Genomic DNA, 22,479 nt, shown 5'->3' on the forward strand with positions numbered 1-22,479 from the left:
CTATGGATACGCCACGCCCACCCCGCCCGAGCGCTCGCCCGCCATTGGCCGAGCCGCTGGCCCCGCCCACACGGGGGGTCCCGCGTGCCAGAGGGGCCGCGCAAGGCTCGGGCCCGAGGGTGCGACGGGGCCGCTGCGGCCGCGAGCACAGGGGCGGCCGGACCCAACCCCGGCACAGCCCGGACCCGAACCCCGGCACAGCCCAGCCCCGAACCCCGGCACAGCCCGGCCCTGAAACCCCGGCACAGCCCGGCCCTGCAACCCCGGCACAGCCCGGACCCGAACCCCGGCACAGCCCGGACCCGAACCCCGGCACAGCCCGGCCCCGAACCCCGGCACAGCCCGGACACGGCACCCCGTCACAGCCCGGCCCTGAAACCCCGGCACAGCCCGGGCCCGAACCCCGGCACAGCCCGGACCCGAACCCCGGCACAGCCCGGACCCGAACCCCGGCACAGCCCGGCACGGCTCCAGCTCTCCTGGCACACCAGCACCGGCCACCTTGGTGTCACTGGTGTCACCTCAGCGGCAGCAGGAGAGGGGCAGCTCAGGCTGTGCCCCTTCTCCTGCTGTGAACCCCCTTTATTTACCCAATAAGACTGTCCAGCCATACAGAAATACTCATTTTTAATCAGACACGATAAATGGTAAACTGTCGACATTTTTTTTCCCACATGGAAACCAGTGAAATCATGTGGACAAGGCAAAGTTGCGAGTTTCCACACTCCAGGATACAAAAACTGTGAAATGTGTTAAAAATGATACATTTCTCTCATTTTTAAAAGATTGTATAAAAACCCGCAACATGTTCAACATTAGAAATCCTTAACCTAAAAAAATAGCACCAGGGAGAGTTAGAAACCTTTAAAAAGTATTAAAAAGGAATTTCTGAGATTCCCCCTCCCTTAACATGTTATAAACTCAAAATAAAAGGCAGCTCTTAGAGGGAAAAACATTTCAAGGAAGACTTGTCTACTACAATTCTCATCAAGAGAGCTTAATGCCAAGACAATTCTCATTCCTGTTTTATCTTTGTTTACTTTCCCCAAGTCCTTTTTTTCCCTCATCTATTTGTTTTCCTTTTGATCAGATAGGAAAGGATGTGAGATCTGGAGTACATAAGATCAGGGATGCCATGGAGTGGAGGGCACGTGTTGGCCCAGTCTGGAAAAATCAAGCCCACCAGAGCAGAGGATGGCTGTCACCCTGAGCCCCTGCACTGGATGGCTGTTGGCCCTCAGGCCCCACGCTGGGGCTCCAAACTGGGACTGCAAGGACCTGGGATGAGCAATTAGTGTTGTGGCTGGGGTCCAGCTGGACATAAGGATCACAGACTGGCGAGGAGTCCAACAGCAGTGGTGCAGCACTGGCAATGCCAAGGCTTCCCAAACACCTCCAGCATGCACAGAACCCACCCTGCCATCTTCCCAGTCCAGGGGCTGGTGGCAAGAGGGTGCTATGTGTCCCCAAGCACTTGTCAAGCATGGGAGGTGCCAGCAATGACTTGGACCAGCCTGCTTGGCTTTCCTCAAGAGTTTTCTTAACTAAGGCATGTGGCTTGAACAAGTCACCAAGAATGAACCCCCAAGGAGTTCTCTCTAAAGAGTAACCTCCAGCTTAAAACAGGGGAAAAAAAATATTTTAAACTACCTGGGCTTCCCTTGCTGTTCATTCCCAAGCCCAGCCTTGGACTGGAGACCAAGAGAAGAGGGTTCTCAGAGCTGGGATGGAAAACTGCACACAAGGGTGGAAAATGGGAGGCTGCTGTCCTCCACCACAAGGACAGGGGTGCCAGAGAGGTAGAAGGAGCTGGGAGAGAAGTTCTTCCCAGTGATGCTGTACAGCACCTTGCAAGAGAGCAAGGCAGCCTGGCATTGATTGGGTGGAGGGTTGGCTCATGGTTTGAACCTGAATAATTTTGAGATGATGCCCAAGGGCTCTCCCAGAGCCAGGTGACAGCAGAGGTAGGAGAGGACAGAGGGACCAAGGGGGGAGTCGTTTCAGTGCATTGAAATGTGCATTGGAATTCAGAATCCTCAAAGATGCCTGCTGGAACAGTAGCCCAGTGGCTACGGAAAACCTGGCGAAAGGTTTTGGCACCTGCACCTTCCCGCTGGCCACAGGCTCAGTGTGCCCAGGACTTCATGGAAAGCATGATAATCACTCTGGCAAAGCTGGGGAGTAGAGGAAGGCAATCAAAAGTGAGCACAGTGGTGGCCACAGGAGCTCCCAGTTCGGGGGTACAGCCCCAGGAGCCCCCAGGGTGCTGCCAGGCTGGGGCCAGGCACACAATCCCATCTCTGTGCACAGGGATGCACAGGGAGATGGGAGCACAGGGGAGGAGAGGTACACCCCCAGCAGTGGCAGTGCTTTCCTGCCTCACTGTCCCATTCCCTGTGTACAGCATGAGAGGGGCACAGGCAAGAGCAGTGCTGCACTCCTGGTCCCTGCACTCCACGAGGGCTGTGTGGGATTTTCCCTGGAAGGAATGCCCTGCCACCACTGCTTGGGTTCATGACATCCTACATGACATTTGGGGTGCTGAGATTTGAGGGTGCCATTGTCCTTCCTGCTGACATACCACATTCACTGGGGAAATGGATGCTCCAAGAATATTTTCCTTTACAGACCCTGGAGCCCAAATCCTCCCTGCTCCAGTTACTGTGTAAGCTTTCAAACCATTCAGCAGGATTTTAAAATGTAAGGAGAGGATTTAGATGCTTTAAAAAGGAAGTAGTGAATATTTGTAAACTACAACCAAACATATAAAACAATATTTCTTTAGTTCTAGCTAGAAAAGTAATTCTATCACCTCACAGTTCAGTTTCAGCTACATTCAGGTCTAGGAATCTCCACCATTCTTATGTAATGCCTTAAAGCAGCAATAGACATTAAAACAACAAAATTAAATTTTATCAAAAAGAATAAAAACAAAAAAGATTTGGTTTCTGTATGATCCTGTGTTCAGTGTGTAACCTGAGCAGGGTCCCTTACACCTGCTGCTACGGTTTGGGGGTTTTTGGCAGTTACTTCAAGAGGTTTTGTTTGTTTAGGAAAAGCACCAATTCACTGTAGTTCAGGTTTGCCTGCAGCTCCCCAGCAGCTGCCCGCACACTGGCTGCTCAGCAAGTGGTGACTTCCCGGCTCCAGGCTAAACAGGAATAGTTAATGCTCTGGAGGATGAGACTCCCATCTCATCAGTGATGCATAGAGCTTCGTGTGCTGGGTAATTAAAGCTTCGTCCATCATTTCCTACGTATCACTGTTAGTCCCTTTAAAGAAGTTGCCCTGCCAGGTTCTTTGGTTACAGACATTCCTCGGCTCTGCCATCCCGCGGCACGTGGCCAGGGAGGGACGGGGCCCTGGCGGTCAGGTGGCCGTGCCCGTCCCTCTCCCGCCACAGCAGCGGTGCTGTGCATCTTTACCAGAGAGACGAGGGACGCTCCGTTTGCTATTCACAGGCAAAGTAATCCTTGAGTGGGGAGAAGAGGTGCCGGATGACAGGGACGCTCCATGATCCCCCCAGCAGCTTCTGGCGAGTCCCGCGGCTGATGTTGGAGACATCGGTGTAGGGGAGGGGGAAGCCAAAGATCCTGCGGAGCAGAGGCAGGAGAGGGCAGGTGAGGCAGAGCAGGAGCAGGAATCCCTTTCCCTGGGCAGCACCAGCACTGCTCCCAGGCCACCCAAAGACAATGAGCATCGGGAGTCTCCTATGGAAGGGGATTCAGCTCTCCAGTCCCACGCGACCTAAGCAGTTCTGGACGGGGCCAGGCCGTGGCTTCCCACCATCCCCAGTGCCCTGCACCTTGTAGGATTTCCTGGCAAGGCTCCTGTGCCTGGGCATCCCACCTGCCTCTGCTCAGCAGCACCTCTGCAAGCATTGCCCCAGGGCTACTCCCTGGAGATAGGACTGAGTAGCTCTGAGTCATGGGCTGGGCACTTCCCTTACAATCAGACAGATGAAAGTCCAACAGCCATTTCACATGACAAAGGCTTGGAATTGTTATTTTACTTTCAAATGCCTTTAGCTTAGTGTTAACTCCAACAAATACTGGCAATTTAAATATAAGCAAGCAGAAGTATTTAATCCTAGTCTTGTGTTTACCGGCCAGCCAGAAGCATCCACGTGCAAAACCTTCAAGTTTTGTCACACATACTTGGTGTAATGGACTGCTTGTAATTGGATTTATCTCTCCCAGACCTTCTGCTGTGTTTCGCCATGAATTCAGGGTGCTACGGGTGTGAATTGTGGAGCAGGGTGCATTCATGCTTTGCCACAGCAGCTGCTGGCTGTTGTGTGAGCTCCCCCACACCACCCACCACAGCCACAGCAGCCACTCAGTTCCCCTCCATAAACACACAACCACTGCACTGACCAGGGCACAGGGCTGCCATACAGCACCCTCACATCAGCCTGGGCCCTACCCCAAAGGCAGTCCACATGTGCACCCACAGCCAGACTCACCACAGCATCCTGAGCAAGCCCCATCACTCCTCCCTCCAAAACCTTCAGGGTCAGGGCAGGGGATGCTGCTACACTTCACCCCTGCAGTCTCATCATTGCTTATTAGTAAGAGCATTAATTATCGTGTGCACATCACTGCAGGGAAGCTGCCCCATGCGGGAGCTGTGGCTTCTTGGTCCCAGGAGCTGGGCTTAGAGCCAGGGAGACAAAAAAACCCACACAAATGGGCACTATAAAACAAACCAAAAGCACCGTGAGAGATCCAAGGAGAGCAGACTGACTGACCTGTCCATCCCAGGGAGGTTGCCCCAGAAGTAACGAGCTCGGTGGGCAGCTGATATCTTGATCGCGTCAATCATAACTGGGTTACACTGTGAGCCAAAAAGAGGGGAAGTGAAAGTTAGAGGAAATGTTGGCTTGATTCTCTCCTGCATGGACAGCCCTTCCCACTGCAGTGCAGGGACTTAAAAGTCGTCAGGAAATCCTCAAAATTATGTAGCTCCCACAAACCCTGGTTCATACCAGAGAACAGCCTGTGCAGCCACATGAGCTCCCAGGCCATGGCCATGGCCAGCAGCTATTGACCACCACAGGGTGCTCAGTGCTGGTTCCCATGGACCAGGACCAGCCTTCACTGGTGATTTTACACCAGTGGTCCCTGCTGACCCACAACCCATCCTGGCTACCACAGAGTTAAAACTCATTCCCAGTCCTGACCCCCCCTCCCCCTAGAAATAACAGGCATTGCTGGGAACAGATGCTTTCTGCAAGGCTGGCAAAACCCCTCCCCCAGAGGACTTGTGCTTGGGTTTGACCTGATGAAAGCCAGAGGGGAGGATCCAGAGCCAAGACTAAACTTGATTCCTTGGCATGTGCACCAGGCAGGGGGTTTTCCAGCATCAGGGCCACAGGAAACCATAGCCAGACCCTCACACCCGGCACACCCTGCACAGCCCAGCAAATGTCACCTGCTCCAACGCCTTTCCCACAGCTGTCAGCAATCCCTACCTCCAGAAACCGGGAAATGTCCCTCTTGTCGTTGATCCTCATGGCCACCACATTCTCAAACATCCAGAAGAAGGGCCGCTCCTCGCCTGCCTTGGGACGAGCGTAGTTGAGCAGGTGGTAGAACTCGAAGAACAGCCTCCCGGTTCCTTCTGCGAGGAAAAAGCCGAGCAGCAGGTTGGGACCAGCTGGGGCATGGGGTGTGGGGCTGGGGGGCCTGGCTGCCCTCCCCGCCAAGATGAGTATGGAGACAGCCCATCACCAATACAGCCTGGGGCTGAACCACTTCCCAGGCTGTAAGGAGGCTCCACGGCCCAGGAACATCCCAAGGTATGCAGCCCAGCAGAGGCAAAGCAGACTTACCAAACAGCGCCTTCCTGGTTGGATTCACAAGGGAGACATCGTCACAGGGGCTTCCACCAATCACCAGGTCAAAAGGACCCCACTCCTCAATCTACAGAGAACAGACAACCCAGATCGTTAGGGAATGGCACAGAAATGGGTCTCTCCTCCCCGATGGGGCAGGGCACAAGCTTGCCCCAGAGCTGGTGGGGTGAGACCCATGCCCCCATGGTGCCATGTCCCTCAGGCTCCCACAGAAGCAGAGCTCACATGTCTCTTGGTTATGTTCCTGACATCACGCACGTAGGTGATGTTGCCCTCGGGCCGCACTTTGCCCGTGGCAATGGGGTTCTCACAGATCTCTGAGGCAATGTACTTCTCCACTTGGATGCCCAAGTCCTTCAGCACTGTGTACCCTGCCAACGGACAGAGGTCTGAGGTGGCACTGCTCTCTTTAGCCTCCAAGTCTCCTTCGTCAGCACCGCTCGATGTGGCTGCTCCTGGATGTCCTAGGTGGGTGTAGTCAAACAGCACTTCAGGGTGAGTAAACTTTTATTTGACCCATTCCTCCAGGCAGGTTTGTTCCCAGAAAGCAGAATGCCAGAGCTGAGTGAACTGAGCCAAACCAGTTGCCCTCAGGCACTTCAGACTACTGGTTACTGGTGTCCCCACAGCTCTGGCTTCTCAAGGGAACCAGCCACCCCAGATCACACTCGGCACAGCAGGAACACCTCTGTGAGGTGCCTACACATGCCCTCCCCTCTATCCCTTCCCCTTCCATGCCCTCCCTCCATCCCTCCCCTCCTCCACAGCCTTGTGCAGCAGGAAAGGGAGACCCTGCCCTCATCCCTCTTCTGATGGGGATCTCCCTGCTTTCACCCCCTCCTCCCCACCATGCTTTTAGAGACAGGTTTGAGCCCACGGAATGATTCATCCCCAATGCCCAGTGCTAAGAGCTGCCCAGCAGTGCTTCCCTACTGCCTCACCTGTTGTCACCCCATCGAACAACGAGAGCACTCGAATTGGCCTCCTCTTCGCTGGAGGAACTGTTGGGTAGATTTTGGGTGCAGCCTGCAATGGAGACAGCCATGAAGCCCCAGCCCTGACAGTACTGCATTGTCCCATTAGGCTCTGAATGCAGCACCTCCACCTTCAGGAGAGCATCTGTGGGACCAAGAGCCTGGCACCCTTAGAAAGGGTGGATGAACAAGACCAAGGCAGAGGGAAGAGGAAGTCCAAGTCATTTGCCCTGCCCTCACTAACCCTCTTCCCCACATCCCAGCACAAGAGGCTCCCTGCCCCCACCCCTTACATATTCCTGTCCCTTGTCACTGGTGAAGAAGTCCTGCAGGCGAGTGTTCCAGTCCTGCCGGCGCTGCAGCACGCCGTGGTTCTGATGGGGCTGGCACATGTAGCAGTTCCAGGGCTCCTGCTCTTTTACTCTGGCCGACGTCCCTCGCCCCACCAGCACGTCCAGACACTCCACACAGAAGCACCTGCCCAAACCACAACAGCTTGTGCTTGTCACCCCAGAAACCCCTTTAGGTCACCCCAGCTTCTCCTGGAGTCTCCCCTGCCATGGACTGGAGCCCCCACCATTTTACAGGATATTTTTGCAGGCAGTACCCTGGTTATTAGAGCTGCTAACACCAGCTGGTGACCAAGGCATGGGTAAGTCTCCTGCCAGCCTCCACAGGGCTTATTCAGGTGATACCTGGCTCAGTAAGGGTAGGTAGGCTGCATTGGGAGATGCTGCATGGCAGCCAACTGGGGAGAAGCACAGCCCCTGCCCAGGCTCATGGAGGACCCTGCTTCCTGCAGCTCCCTGGGAAGGATGCCAGGCCCTCAGCCCCAGGAGCAGAGACTTGAGGCTCACCTGCAGCAGCTGGCGTTGCTGCAGAGCAGCAGCTCCTTGCCTGCACAGCAGACAGTGCAGTAGGACTGGTACCCATCTTCGTCATACATGTAGAAGTACTCCAGGAATCTATCCTAGCAAAAGGACATCCAAGAGCAGAGAAGGACAGAGGATCAGGAACCGTGCTCAGACAGTGGAAAACACAGCTTTGCTCCATTCTCAGTACATGCCAAGATTTTGGAGATGCACATCCTCAGTGTTTCAAGGTGGCGAGGCCCCGTGGGAAACACAGCATGGCCAGCACCTGGCACAGCCAGCACCTGGCACAGGCAGCCCCTGTCCCAGCAGCACTGGCTGGGCCCCAGCCCCATCCTCTGGCCCCAGGCTCCCGCTCAGCCCAAGCACAGCAGCACTTACCCTGCATGTCTGGCAGAGGCCCCCCTTGAACAGTGGATGGAAGGTGGCCGGGTTCCTCCTCCCGCAGGACAAACAGCTCTCTGTGGGACAGAAAGAGCCGTGCTCACCCAGGGCAGGGAGCACCCAGGGCAGGGCCCCCTTACACCCCACCACAGGCTGCAGAGGCTGGAGCCTCGCCTTGGAGCCGTGTCTGGATAAAGCCTGCGCTCAGAACTGCACCCAAATGGGGCCTGCCCTTGGAACCCCATCCAGATATGGCTGTGGCTCCCATGGAGGATCTGCTCAGCACCCTCTCCCCCTGAGCACCCTGTTCCCCTCAGCACCCTCTCCCCCTGAGCACCCTGTTCCCCTCAGCACCCTCTCCCCCTGAGCACCCTGTTCCCCTCAGCACCCTCTCCCCCTGAGCACCCTGTTCCCCTCAGCACCCTCTCCCCCTGAGCACCCTGTTCCCCTCAGCACCCTGTCCCCCTTCCTACATGGTGCAGTTGAAAGAGGACCCATGACCCTTGCTGGGCACCCCCAGCACCTCACACCTCTTGCAAGGAGAGACAGAGCCAGCGTTTACCTTCCAGCTTCCCACTGTTGCTCGTAACTTCAGAAACCATTTGCTCTTTATAAATTCGAAAAGGAAAAAAAAAAAGACATTATCATTTCTTATGTTACAAACTCTAAATGCACTCTTCTTACAGGTGCCTTATTTCTTGCATTAGAACTACTCCAGCTTTGCTGAGAGATTTTGGTGCAAAGCCCACATCCTTTCACTGATGGAGATATTAGAGCTCAGTGTAGCAGCACACGGTCATGCTCCAAGCTGAGCCACTGGTGGGGCCCAGCCCATGTCTTGCAGTTGGGTTTGCTGGTGTCTTGTAAGGCACTAGTCAGCACCACCAGACCACAAAAGCTTTTGCCTTCAGAAACCAGGTTTATGGCTCCAGGGAAGAGCCAAGCCCTTTGCCAGAATGGTTTCTCAGTGCTCTTGGGGTGCACAGCCCAGGCCAAGCCACTCCCCAGCTCTCTTTGTTGGTTACCTCGGGTCTGGTCCTCTTCCACACGCTGCTCCTTGCTGCTGTTGCAGGGATAGGTCTTCAGCCTCTTGGTGGGGGGACACTGTTCAAAGGACACCACCTCCTCTGTCCCATTCCTCAGCACCCCATTCTCTGCAAGGAAAAGGAACCTCCTTAAGGACAAGCCTCCAGCCTCAGGATTGGCCCTGGGCACCTCCTGCCAAGGCCTGCCAGGTCTCACCCCAGCCACAGCAGGACCCTTCCTGGCCACCTGGGTCGTCACACATGGCACAAGGCTCTGCCAGGTCCGATTTCCATGGGGCTTGGAGGCCGCTCCAGCTTTTTGCAATGCTACTGAGGGTCCCAGTGAGAAGCCCCAGGATCACCTTGGGACTAGACTGGTATGGCCACAGCACAGGGTGAGCAGGCTCAGCCGGGGCCAGCCCCCAGTGGCCACTGCCCATGCCAGCCCTCCACCAGCCCCCAGCCAGCTGATGCCACCACCTCACCTGAGCCTTTGGGTGGCTGCAGTCCCTTGAGCCCCAGGGGTTTGAAGCCAGTGATTGCCCAGTCGATCATGGGCTTCAGCTGCTCCTCCAGTGACTCCCTGGGGCCAGTTGTAAACGTCTTCCCCGACCGGCTCCGGGCCACCTGATGGGGATGGGCAGCAGGGGACAGAGAGGGTGACAGGGTGGTCTCTGTCAGGGGAGCAGCCACAGCTTGCCAGAGCCACAGCCCCAGGCCCCCTGCCCACCCAGCACACACACACACACACACACACACACACACACACACACACGGCTTGGTGGCCCCAGGATGGTGGCAGCTGATGGATTCCCGCTCTGGGTGTGCCCTTGGCCACAGCCAAGGGTGCCTCCATCCCTACAATGAGCCCATCTGTCCTCCACCAGCCCCAGTGGAGCCAGAAGCAGAGACAGCCCAGCCAAAGCTCCTGCCCAGATTCTGCTCCATGGCAAGTGGCAGGAAGAAAAGGCAGAAGAGGTGCCTGTGGGTCTGCAGCCCCACAGGCTGACATGTGGTGCATCCCTTGGATGGGAACTGGATTCAGAGGTGTTCAGCACTAGCCCTGACTTCAAAGGGCATCTGGCACTGACCCAGGACACCTCTGGCCAGCCTGGCACTGCCCTGCTGCAATGATGCTGCCACGTCCAAGCCCTCACAGGGAGTCTGGCCTGGGGTTCTGGAGCAGTGAGACCCTGGGCAGCAGCAGCTACCCCCAAACCCTCAGGATAAGCAGAGTCTGGCCCCACAGCTGCACTTGGAAATCATCTCAGCAGTGAAAGGAGGGTTTTACTGCATCCCATCCCACCAGCCACCCACAGCCCAGCTGGTTCAGCTGGCACCTCCTCACCCATCCACCCACCCCTGGTGGTTACCTCCAGAGCATGGTAAATGGCACGGCGGTAGGACACCAGCTTGTTGAACGTGGAGGAATTGAAATGCTGCCTAAAGGCCATCAGTCCCACCAGTTTGTCTGCAGAAACCTGGGACAGAGCACCAAGACCTCACCTGTGAGATGGGAATGCCCTGCTGGGCCATAGCCCCCCAGCACTGTGCAGTCCCCACGGGAGGAAGCCCAGTGGCAGCTTTGCCAGGAGCAGCAGTGTGACAAGGACGGGTGGGTTGCACCCTCTGCCGGCACTGCTGGTGTGACACCAGCACGGCACTTCCTCCCTCCTGCCTGCAGCATGGGAGGGGCTGGATATCCTCGTTGGATATTAGGAAAAGGTTCATGGCTGGGCACTAGAACACACTCCCCAGGGAAGTGGTCATGGCAGGAGCCTGACAGAGCTCAAGGAGTGTTTGGATGACACATACAGTGGGACTTTAGGGCTGCCTGTGCAGGGAAGGAGTGCGACTTGAAGATCCTTGTGGGTCCCTTCCAACTCAGGATACTGATTCTGTGAGGGTGACAGGGCTCTGAGGGGACATCCCTCCCCAGGCAGGGAGTGACAAGAGAAGCTCTGGAGCATGGACCCTGTGAAGTGGTCAGGCAGATGTCCCCATGTCTGGATGCTGTCACCAGCCTACAGTGATTAGTTACAGACACCAGAGCCATGAGAACCTGCCAGGGCCTGGCTATGCTTAACACTGGGAGGGGAGGCCTGGGAGGCTGCAGGAGCACACACACCCCCCACAGCCAGCCTCAGGAGTGGGGCAGAAACGTGCTGGGAAGGGTGTCTTGGGCTGGGCAGCAGGCTTACCTCTGAGAACTTTCCGTCTCCAAACCACTGCACCCACCGCATGCCCGAGACTGCCTGGCGCTTGGCCGTGGCTCTGTGGGAGACGACGATCGCTGGCCACCAGGAAAAACCTTTGATCTTTCCCCAGACAAGCTCCCCAATTCCAAATTCCTTCCCATCCTGAAAGCACAACACATCAGCTGAAATTACAAACTCTCCATTTTGTCTGGGCAGCTGTGCAGGAGAGCCCTGGAGCACAGGGGATAGCCCTGGTGCGTCGCCACGTGTGTCACGCGTGTAGAACCTCTGTGCAGTGATGTCCAAAAACTGCAACCACTCCCTCAAGCACAGGGCCAACCATCCCCCCCCTGGCAGTACTGTATCCCAGCCCCGATCCACGCTGAAGCTTGGTGGGGAGGCCTGTGTGTGCCAGCCCCATGCTGAGCCCATGCCTGGCACACAGTGTGGTGCATGCTCCGTCCTGCACAGCCCACCTGGCACCGGGCCCCGTGCGTGTCCACTCCTGCCTGCCCTCCCAGGGTCTCTGCAAAGACAGGGAAGCCTTGCACCAAGGCTGTTCCCCGGGTGCCCTCAGCAGATGAGGCTCCTCCTTGGCACGGGGCAGCCCCTTCACAGGGCTCACAGCTCAGCCTGTGCTGTGTGGCCGCACCCCAGGGAGAGGACACCCACCCACCCGCCCTCCTCTTGTTCCTGCTGCAGAGAGCACGAAATGTGGCAGAGCCAAAACAGAGAAGGAAAAGAAAAGAGTTTTGATGGGACCCATCGCAGGCCACGCTGGGTGCTGTGCACAGCAAGGAACCTCACACAGAGAAAAGTCACCTCTCTGCCCTCCTCTCCAGCTTTGTTCTGCAATTACATACTTAATTATGCAGCAAGATGCAATTGCCCAATTCCTGCAAGTCTGGGGCCCAGCCCTGCGGCCCGCAGGCGCCGAATCCTGCTCTGCAGCCCCAGCAGCTTCGGTTCTCTCCAGCATCCCCGACAGAAATGTTTTCTGCACATGCAACTGCCTGTCTGAGCAGGGCATGGCACACGGCACACTCATGTGTGTCTCGGGGGGCCCACGTGTGGCACCAGTGGCAGTTTGGTGGGGCTGGTCCCCAAAGCATCCAAGCCTGATAGATGGAGACAGCCTGGCAACATCAGGCACGCAGGGAAGGCATGCAGGGATAGGTGGGCAGGAGAAACAGCACTGAGGTTTCCAAGTTTGTTTTGGACAAGTCACAGAGGTTCATCCTTGCCCCCACCATGCTGGGTGCAGGAGCAGAGTTCAGCCCCTCCGTACCTGGTATTCCAGCGCCGTGCCCGTGTCTCTGCTCTCTGTCTCCTCGGCCCCCAGGTCAGCAGAGCCGTTCTGCCCCTCCTGGGAGCTGCTTCCAGAGAGTGTGCTGCTGCTCCGGGATGAGTCCTGGGAGTCCTCCTCTGTCAGGTCGATGGTCACGGGTGTGGACACGGCAGAGCGGCGCCTGGAGCTCTGCATGGTGGAGGCAGAAGAGTGTGAATGCAGCAGGGAGAGGGACAGGGGGAGCAGAGACCTGCCCCACATCACCCCCACTCCCCACATCACACACAGCCCCGTGTCACTCCCCAGCCCTGCAATCGGGATGGGAGAGGGGGAGCCAGGGAGTGAGGGCACCACTGCAGCCATGAATAGAGAGGAGAGCCCTTAGCAGGGGCATCTGCAAGAGAACTGCTCTGCTTTTACCTGCCAGACCCAGAGCAAATGGTGCACCACTGCCCCCTCCCTTTTTCCTGTCCCAAATGCTCCTCAGGGTGCTCAATGCACCCAGTTCATAGCAGGGGCAAAATACAGCACAAACACAACCCCTTTCACAGAGGAAACTGAGGCACAGGGAGGCTACACCATCTCTGAAGACACTTGACCAGGGCATAGCAGCAGTGCAAGTCCCTGGAGCCCACGGGAAGCCCCAGGGAAGCCCTGGCCCTGCCAGACCCTCACCCGCACAGGAGTTGGCAGGTCCCTGAGAGTCTCCACACTGCGTGCTGGTTCCTTGATCCGCATCTCCTGCCGGGTCCGCCCTGCCTGGAACATGAGGCACAGGGTGGGCTTCTGCCTGAGGCTGCTCTCCCACCCAGCACTGCCCCAGGGTTGCACCTGCTACCAGAACAGAGAGGGGCCACAGCATGGGTGCCCTCCTCACATGGGGACACGGGCACTCTGTGCCTCATGGGGCTGAGCACCACAAGCAGTGACCTGGGGAAGGTGAGAGGAGAGAGATGGATGCTGGAAGCACCTTGTGCTGAGCCCCTTTGGGCAACTTTCTGCTCCACAGCATCTCTGCAAGGCTCAGGAGCCCCATTGCTGCAGCCCACTGCACTCAGAATGATAGAGAGCGCAGGAGCCACAGCTGGGAGGACTGGGATGCCAGGAGAACCACAGACCACTCCAGAGCACTGTCCCAGGCATGGACCCTCTTACACACCCTGGATGCTCTCACACTCCCATGGGTGCTCTTTCCCATGCCAGCCCTGCAGCAGCACCCAGGGCAGCCCTTCCCTGGTGGTCAGAGGTACAGTACAGCCCAGACTTGCTGCCTGCACCCAGCATTACAGAGGTTCAAAATTAAATGAGATTTTGCAGTGAAGAGCCCCCATACTAAACATAGTGGGAAAGCTCAATTTTCACCCACTGGATTTATGGCTCTTTCTTTTGGAAGCTGCCTCATCTCAGGCAGATCTCCAACCTTGGGTTTTAATTCTAACTCAAAACAATAAAGCCAGAAGGCAAAAATGCTTCCAGACCCTGGAGGTTTGTCAACCTAGTCAACAAAAGAGGGTGGGTGAAATCGGGGTCCAGCCCCATGGCAGCTAAAAGCAGCTCACCCCAACAGTGGGAGGCACGAGATGTTTCAGTCTATCAATACCGTCAAGACTTTAAAGAAAATATCAGCAAAATTATTTTATTAGGCTGCTGCAACATGTAATGGGCATCACTGCATCCCACACCACCCCCTCCTACTGTTGTATCATGAGAAGCAGGAATTTAAAAATTAAAACATTACGCTGTGAGTATTGCATTCACCACTGGATTGTTCCTCTGGCACCGAGCACAAGAAAAGCCCAGAGGGGAAGAGATGAGGATCCTGGCACCAGATGCTGTCCACACACAGTACCCAAAAAACACCCTAGGTGTTCACTTACCCTCTGCACTGGCAGATCGAGTGGCCAGGCCAGGTCCTCCTTGGAGAGGTCTCCATTGCTGTCCTTCTTCTTCACAGGTAGCAGCCCCAGGCCCCTGGAATCTGCAAAGACAGAGCAGCCTCAGGCTCTGCAAGCCCACCTGGCCATGTCCTTGCATGCCCCAGCCTCCCACTGCTCCCACAGCACAATTTGGAGACACCCAAACCTCATCTCGGAGATATGTGGCTGGAGGCAGGGCCAAGTGGTGTCCCCAGGGCTCCCCACTGTGGCACCACAGCCCCAGATCACACATCTGTCCCTAAAACTGGGAGGGACCAGCAGCAAGCATGGGCAGATTCTTATCTACTCCCTTGTTCCTGAAAGCTCAGAGGCACAAGGAGGCCACATGCCAGCTCTTCCAGGCTTGTCACCAGGTCATTTAAAGCAGGACCTTGTGAACCCAAGAGGTGGGATTTGGAGAATCTCAGGAGCAGCTACGCAACCCCTCGGGTCAATGGCACCCCTCAGGTTGGAGGGGCTCCCCCACTTCCCTCACTCCATGGGGGCAGAGCCAGCATCCCAGTGTGGCCCCCACTCCCACAACCATACCATGGCCTCGATGTGCTCCTGGATCACAGAAATCCACTGGGGTCATGGGGGAACTCTGGCCACAGCCACAGCGCTTCATCCCCCAGCAAGGCCTGGGACAGAGGCTGTGACATCCCCAACCCTGAGCATCCTTGGAGCACTCTGGGCTCAGTGTGGTGACCCTCACCTGGAGTGCTGGGCTTCCCATTCGCCTCCAGTACCACACCAGGTGCATTGTCCCCGTTGATGAGGATCAGCTTTGCCCTACAGTCTGCCTCATCCTGCCCATGGCTCTTGTCCTTTTTCATGGTCGCCTGTAGAAGCCAGAATGGAAAGGAAATTCAGATGTGCAAGGAAGCCCTGGGGAGGGCAAAGCAGACAGAGTGAGGTCCTTGAGCCAGCTTTAACTTTGTGCCCTTAGCAGAGGGATCTGACTGGAGATGCAACTAAAGGTCCTGGGAAATAAACAGCACTTGCACATAACCTCCACACAAATGTGGTGGCCCTAAAGGCCAACCAGCTCCATCTAAATGAGGTCCCAGATGAAACCCACTTATCCTTAGGAAACACCAGGTTTTCCCCCAACATCTGTACGCTGGCTCAGAGCTGCCGAGCCCCAGCTCACTCTGACAGACCCTGTCTGGAGGGGAGTTGCACTTCCTGGCCACCCTGTAGAAACCAGGGGCCAGCCCACCCCTGGGGCCAGCCCACCCCTGGGGAGAGCCCACCCCTGGGCCACCAGCCTCCCTGGCCTCCCTGTATTCCAGCTGCCCAGCACGCCCACAGGTGGGTGGGCTGTTCCTGCAGCAGTAGGACAGGCAGGCAGCCCGCCACGGGGGGCAAAGTCCTGGAGCCTGCACTAAACTCTCACCGAGGGAGAAAACTCCTCCTGCCCCCCGCTCTTGGCCTCAGCTGCCCTGCCCCAGGGTGAAGGGGCAGAGCAGGGGGCTGTGCATCCTGGCAGCCCCTGCCCTGGTGTCCCCTGCAGAGCTGGGGCTTGCCTTGCTTGCTGCCTTCCCTTGGGTGCCCTCCCTGGCTCCTGTTTTCTGTAGTAGAAGCTCCCAGCTCTCCCAGAGGCACCCGGATGCCATGAACTATGCTGCCTCATTGCCGGGCTATGGGTCTGTGCTGCAACTTGTCTCTTCAGCAGCACAGTCATTTCAGCAGCACGTAACTCAAGAGCTGAGAAGCTCGCAGCGCTTTGCCCACCTACAGCCCTGTTAGGAAGCCAAAGTAACACCCCCCCCTCAGCTCCAGAGACCCCAGCTCCAGCCCACCACCCCTTCTGTGTCATTCTCGTTCTGCATCACCTCCAACCACTGCCCCAGCAATTGAGATTTCTGCTTTGAAATCATCTGTCAGCACCTCTGACAAACAAAGACCAGTTGGAGTTTGATGTTTTGGACGAAGAGGGCAAAGTTAAAAACCTGGTAACACTCAAACACAAAGGAAAACAGGTGTCCAGCACCCACCTTCACAGGCAGAAACCTCGGTGCACATACTGCCTCTCCCCTGGACAAAGGGAGGAGGGGAGGAATGGCACCAGACGCTGCATAACCCCCCACAGCTGTGTGTGCAGAAATCCCTCTGCTGCAGCACATCTGCTCCCAGACCCAGCAAACAATTCCTGGGAGCTGCCCAGACTCGCTGCCTGCCCCCGGCCCAGGCGGATGGTCCCACATGGCCCCAGATGCTCCAGGATGCAGCAATCCACCACAGCACAACACAGCCAGGTCAGGGCCAGCTCCTCCTGGTCTGCTCCCTCTCCCCAGCCCACAGTGCTGCAGAGCAGCAGCAGCCATGACTGGCAGCAATGCTGCCACCAAAACCAGAATAACTCACCAAAAAGTGAATCTCCCTTGGGAATCCCTACAGGGAGGCTGCTCTCCCAGCAAGAGGGTGATCTGAACCAAAGGGTACAAGGAGATGGAGCTGCATGAGGCAGGTAAGGTTCAGGGAGGACAGAAGCAGGCAAGGATACCTCCCAGCCCTCCCAAACATCTGCACCCACAAAACTCCACTGGGACTCTCAGATGACCTCTGCATTCATTCCTTTGTCAGGAACCTGAGTCCAGGAAGTTCAAACTTGCACTTCAAAATGGCTTTTCCTTCCTCAGCCCCACAACTGCCTCATGTCCAGCACACCAGGCAAGGGTGTCCTGTCAGCCCAGCACTGGGGAGGTGAAGGGCTAAGGTGACACAGTTGCCAGGTCTCGCCAGGGACACAGCCGGGACTGAACATCTGATGCCCCAAGCTCAGCTTTGCCACGAGCTTAGGGAGCTGCCCCATGGCCTTTATTCCAGTTATAAAGTGGGAAAAAAAGAGTTATCCCTTCGGAAGGAACTGCTCGCTGGCAGAGCAGAGACACACAGGTCACAGCTCTGTGGGTGCATTGCACGGGCCACAGGCCCTGCCGTGAGCACAGGCACGTCAGCTCCCTGCTTGGTCCGTGCCCTTCTCCAGCTGCGCTGCCCAGGATCACTTGAGGACATCCCATCACCATCCTCTGACAGGAAAGGGAACAGCAGACCATAGCACAAACCGCTCATTGAAAGTGTCTCTCCCAAAATCCTAAACCTATGCAGCAGGACTGCAATTCCCATCCCATTCTCCTCCTGCACTTTGCACCAAGTGCTGAAGCCACAGGAGCCCATCCTGCTGCCCACTGACCACCCAGAGTCCCCTGCAGGAGCCACATCCTTGTGAGCTCAGCCCCTCCTGCTCAGGAGGAAGGCTTGGTTCTTTGTCCTCACCTCCCCTCGCAAAAACACACCAACATGTGCACTCAGGGCATTAATAATAAGAAACAGAGCACTGCCCTCACATGGGCTGGCTCACGGGAGACCAACCCTGCAGTGTTTGCATTGCCCAGCGCCCTGCAAACACACCGGGTGCTCCACAGTCATGTACTACAGACGGGAATCCATGAGGAGGCAAATAATGCACAATTCCAGCTCCATTGCCACACGCTCCCCAAGAGCCCGGCACCAGCGGCAGCCCCGGCACTGCCTGGTGACCAGTACGTGCCCTGCAGCCAAATCCCACCCGAGTAGACAATGAACCCGCTGACTCCACAGCCCGCCCTCATTTTGCAATACCAGTTTCTTTAAGATTTGCCAAACTGGTTAAAGACCATGCCACAGTATTAACTGCTTAGAGAATTCTGGTCCCTGCCTGGCCACAACTGCCGGCCACCCTGGAGCGGAGTGGGCAGAGTGGGCAGGATGGCTGGGCTCACCTGGCAGAGAGGGCAGGGTGGGCAGGGCTCACCTGGCTGGGCCATGCTCTGGACTGGACCCCTGCCCCTGCTCCCGGGGCTGCTCCTCCAGCCTGGCCCAGGCTGGTTTCAGTTTTCCTTGCTGAGAAAAGAGGCCGCCCTGTTATCAGGTGCATGTCCCCAGGAGGTGGGGAGGTTTCGGACTTTGCCTCCAGACAGGGGCATGCATATCAAAAGGCTGGAGGGAAGCTTTACCCATGGCTGGGATGGAGCCATCGCCCAAGCCCTGTTTGAATAACAAAAAGAAATAAAGGACCCTAATGGCCGGGCTGGCTCTGGGCTGTGGTGCACACTAATGGCCTTTAAGTCTCCCCAAACCGCACATTTCCCTCTAATCCTGGGAAGAAAGGAGTTGCTGGGTTGGCAGTTCCGTAAGAAAGGCGCCGATTTCGCAGATGTGCTCGTTGGGAAGGGCAGGGGGCGAAGGGCAGGCTCCCCCTGCCCGCTTCCTGTGCCTGGCCTCTCTGCTCTCCCGCTCCGGCACTTCCCTCCATTTCCCCCGGTTTCCTCCTGCCCCGCTCCGCTCCCCCCGCAGCCCTCGGCGCCCACCCCGGCTCTCCCCGCTGCCTCTCAGCAAAGCGGGGTTAAAGAAAAGAAACAAAACACAAACCGGCCCCTCCTCTCCCAGCGCAGACCAGGCTGGAGACGTCTCCCGGACAGCCACCATCCCCGCCAAGCGCTGCTCCAGCGGCTCCGGGCTCTTTACCATGTTCATCCCGGTGGGATCCAGCCGGGCCGAGCCCCCCGGCGTGGGGCAGGGGCTGCCGGCGCGCAGTAGCTGGGGGCAGGGCTGGGGGCTGTGGGGGCTGCGGTGCACAGGTGAGGCCCGCTCAGAGGTGGCCAGTCTTCTGTCCCGAGTCGTCACCGGTTCATTCTCCCCCCGAACAAGAGGACGTAAAGATGACAATGACACCCCGCTGTCCCCATGGCCGCCCGTCCAGCCCCGTGCAGCCCCAGAGGGGGGACTGGGATACCCGGCCTCACTCCTCCTCAGCTGATTAAAAATTTGGAAACTGGAAACTGAGGCAGGAGAGTACTAGTACTGCTCAGGGCAGCACACTCCAGCCACCCCCTCCTTGCCCTCTCCCGTTCCGAGGGAGGTCGGTGCAGGACCACCTCTTGCCCCAGGACCACCACTCGCCCAGGAGTCCCCCCGCCGCTCCCCTCTCCCGGCTTCCCGGGACTTGTGCCCCACGCTGGGGCCACTCCGAAGAGTTCATTCCTCCTTCTCCGATGATCTCCCCTCCCCGGAGGCTCCCCGCGGGCTCGGCAGGAGGAGGATGCCAGCACAGCCCTCCGGTCGATACCTGCTCCGGCCACCCCGTCCCTCCGGATCGACCCCCGGGAGGCTTCGCGCCCGAGGCGCCGCCAGGAACCTCTTTTTCCTGCCAACAGAGAGGGAAGATGCGCTGTCAGATCCCCGACCGATAACCGAAAACAAAGGTGTTCGGCCCGGGGCAGCAGCGCCACCGTGTCCCGGTACCCCCGGCAGCTCCCCACGGTGCCCCCGGCCTGGAGGCGGCGCTGCCCGGGACGACCGAGCCGGGCAGGGGTCCCCGGCCCCCCCGAACCACCCCCGCCCCGCAGCCATCACTCGCCGTATCAGCGAGGGGACCCTCCCGCCGCAGTCCCTGGCTCAGCCCCGGCCCGGCCCCGCGGGTCGCGGGAGGTGCCGCACCGGCCCCGCCGTGACAGTCCCGGGACGCGCCCCCGGGGCTCGCGGCGCTTCCGCGGGAAACTCCCAAAGTTGCAACGGGACCGGAGGGGTGGGCGGGACCAGGGGGACTTAGGGGACCATGCCCGAAGCTGTGGGAGCAACGAACCCTACAAGACCCCCCAGAGCCGAGGGCCGGCAACAAGTGGCGGTCGGGCCCATCACCCTCTGCCCCCTGTCCGAGCCCCCGGGGCGAAGCCGCGAGTCCCCGGTTACCGGGCACCGGGGCCGCCAGACCGGCCGGGGCGCTCCCGCCGCGGCTCTCCGGTGCGCCCGGTGCCGCCTTCCCCTCCCGCCTCATTGTACCCCGCCACCGCCGCGGACAACAAAGCCGCCCACGAGGATGTGCCACGGCTCCGGCTCGGACCCTCCGGTCCCCCTGGTCCAGCGCTCACCTGCGCCGCGGCGGGACGCGCCGTCCAGCGGGGCCGCGCCGCCGCTCGCCGCTGCCCGCGCCCCGGCCGGCCCCCGACAGCCCCGCGCTCCGGTTACATGGCGCTTTAACCCTGCCCGTGCTGGGCAGCCCCTCCTCCTCCTCCTCCTCCTTCACCGCCCCATGGCGGGGGAGGGGAGCGCGGGGCCCGCACCGCCACTGCACCCGCCAGGCCCCCCAAGCCCATCGGGCGCGCAGCCCTCGGGGTCCCGCATTCTCCCAGGGCCCGCATCCCCCGGGGCGCCACATCCTCCCCCGCCGCGACTCCACACCCGCCGGTGCCCCAGAGTGTTCCATCCACTGCCCCACATCGCCTGGGACCACCGCCTGGCGCCCCACATCCCCCTTGCCTCGGCTCCCCGCATGCTCGGCAGCGATGCCTCCCCGGTGCTCTGCATCACCCCCGCGGGGCTCAGCATCCCTCTCCGGGGGTTCCACATTCCTCTGGTGTCTCACACCCTACCGGAGCTCCCCACCCCCTGGTACCCGCCGGCATCCTGGTATCACGTCCACTGCCCAGCATCCCCAGGGTTCATCATTTCTCCGGGGCTTGGAGCCCCATGCAGCTCAATCCCCGAGGCAGAGGAGACTCCCTTGGCTCCCCAGGGCCGGGCAGAGCCCTCGCCCACCGAGCCACCACTCTGCCCACCGGTTTCCAGCAGCACCGTGGCCTACACAGCCCCATGCAGCACAACCCCGTGCAGCGCACCGTGAGCAGACAAAGCCCCACAAGTTTTACATTCAGTTTTTGTTTGTTCTTTCCCTTTCCCGTCCAGAGGCAAGGCACTTGCAGGGCTGTGCCGGGGCCAGGGACACAGCCCGCGCCTCTCCTGCCCCAGACAAAGCATCCGGAGTCCACGTGGGGTATAATCTTCCCTGCTTGCCTGTTATTACTTCTAGATTCAGCAGAAAAGTGTATAACAGTAAGAAAAGAAATATGATTATCCTGGTGTGATAGAAATGAGCTTTCAAGGTCAGGAGGAAATCTTAGTTAGCCAAAGTGTCTGAAATCTGCAGGACCAGCCCCAGGCCTGTACAGCAGGTTCCCCCAAACCACACCTCCATCCCTGCAGAACACAAGCATGAAAAATTTGGCAGCAAATGTAAAAAATGCTCTGCAAGTGAACAGGAGGAGCTGAGAAACCCACTCTGAATAAGCCCCTGAGGATACTAAACATCACCATTCAAACAAACATGCACCACATAAACCTAAAGCCAATTTACAGCTCGGGCAAGTAGATTAAAACAAATAAATATATTTTACTCCCATTTGTTTTTCCAGATTTAGGAAAGGGAAATGCTTTTGAGAACTGTGCTCATGAGGCTTTCCAGAGCACTGTGAGGGTGGAATCAGCCCTTCCAGTATCCACTGGTTCCTCTCCCTTTCTACGGAAACCTTCCTGCTGCTGTTGGCCTCACTGACCTGCCATCAATCTCCCGCCAGCCGAAACGCCCTCTTTCCCTCTCTGCCCCTCAGTTATCATTTAATTCAGGAGAGCAAGGCTCTGCAAACTGCTTGTGGGAAAGGTCTGGTACCAGACAAAGCAGCTCTGGCAGACGATGAGCCAAAGCCTGATCCTTTTCCTATCTCTGCTACACACACCACAGAGAGATGCTGAGAGTTTATTTCATAACAATCAAGAGAATGTGTCTGTCATTTCATGGGAAACAAGGTACCTTTACAGAGGATTTTATACCCAGGCTCCTGCCATGCATTGCAGGTACCTACACCAGGCTCTCCTGTTGAGCCAGGGCTGGCATCAGCAGCCTCTGTCAGGAGAGTACCAAAGCAGCTCCCTCACTGCTTCCCACCAGCCCTGTGGCTTTCCAGCACAGACCAATGATGGGACACAGCTGGGTGGGCAAAGCTCCTCCACTCCAGAGCTGGAGCAGCTGCAAGGAGCAGGCAGCATGGCCAGGGCTCATGTGAGCAGGGAGGGAGAACTGGGGGGTCCCTCACCACCCCTGGGCACAAGCAGCATGTCCTCTCTGCAAAATGTCGTTCCAGCAAG

General features: G+C 57.9%; 1 protein-coding gene across 1 annotated transcript; it reads right to left on the bottom strand.

Annotated features, from left to right (window-relative positions):
• Window positions 1–81: 81 nt before the first annotated feature.
• On the bottom strand, window positions 82–19,267 carry DNMT3B (DNA methyltransferase 3 beta). The gene is made up of 19 exons (XM_053958285.1): window positions 18,931–19,267; window positions 15,230–15,356; window positions 14,476–14,576; window positions 13,274–13,357; window positions 12,599–12,787; window positions 11,314–11,472; window positions 10,486–10,593; window positions 9,598–9,739; window positions 9,113–9,241; window positions 8,650–8,694; window positions 8,085–8,164; window positions 7,689–7,801; window positions 7,125–7,308; window positions 6,799–6,883; window positions 6,083–6,321; window positions 5,834–5,924; window positions 5,474–5,622; window positions 4,751–4,836; window positions 82–3,593 (listed from the first exon to the last, which is right to left on the bottom strand). The coding sequence occupies exons 1-19, from the start codon at window positions 19,033–19,035 to the stop codon at window positions 3,452–3,454; spliced, it is 2,358 nt and encodes a 785-aa protein (XP_053814260.1). The 5' UTR covers window positions 19,036–19,267; the 3' UTR covers window positions 82–3,451.
• Between the last annotated feature and the right edge of the window lie 3,212 nt (window positions 19,268–22,479).

Source organism: Vidua chalybeata, chromosome 17 (genome assembly GCF_026979565.1).
Source record: "Vidua chalybeata isolate OUT-0048 chromosome 17, bVidCha1 merged haplotype, whole genome shotgun sequence".
Taxonomy (NCBI): Eukaryota; Metazoa; Chordata; class Aves; order Passeriformes; family Viduidae; genus Vidua; species Vidua chalybeata.

Bases quoted from the DNA above. Each gene is read 5' to 3' on its own strand.
- DNMT3B (XM_053958285.1), bottom strand. From the start codon at position 19,035: ATGAACATGGTAAAGAGCCCGGAGCCGCTGGAGCAGCGCTTGGCGGGG. The intron at 11,473-12,598 runs GTACGGAGGGGC...TTGTGCTTTCAG, and splicing joins GCACGGCGCTGGAATACCAG to GATGGGAAGGAATTTGGAAT. The intron at 9,740-10,485 runs GTAACCACCAGG...CATCCCCATCAG, and splicing joins CCATTTACCATGCTCTGGAG to GTGGCCCGGAGCCGGTCGGG.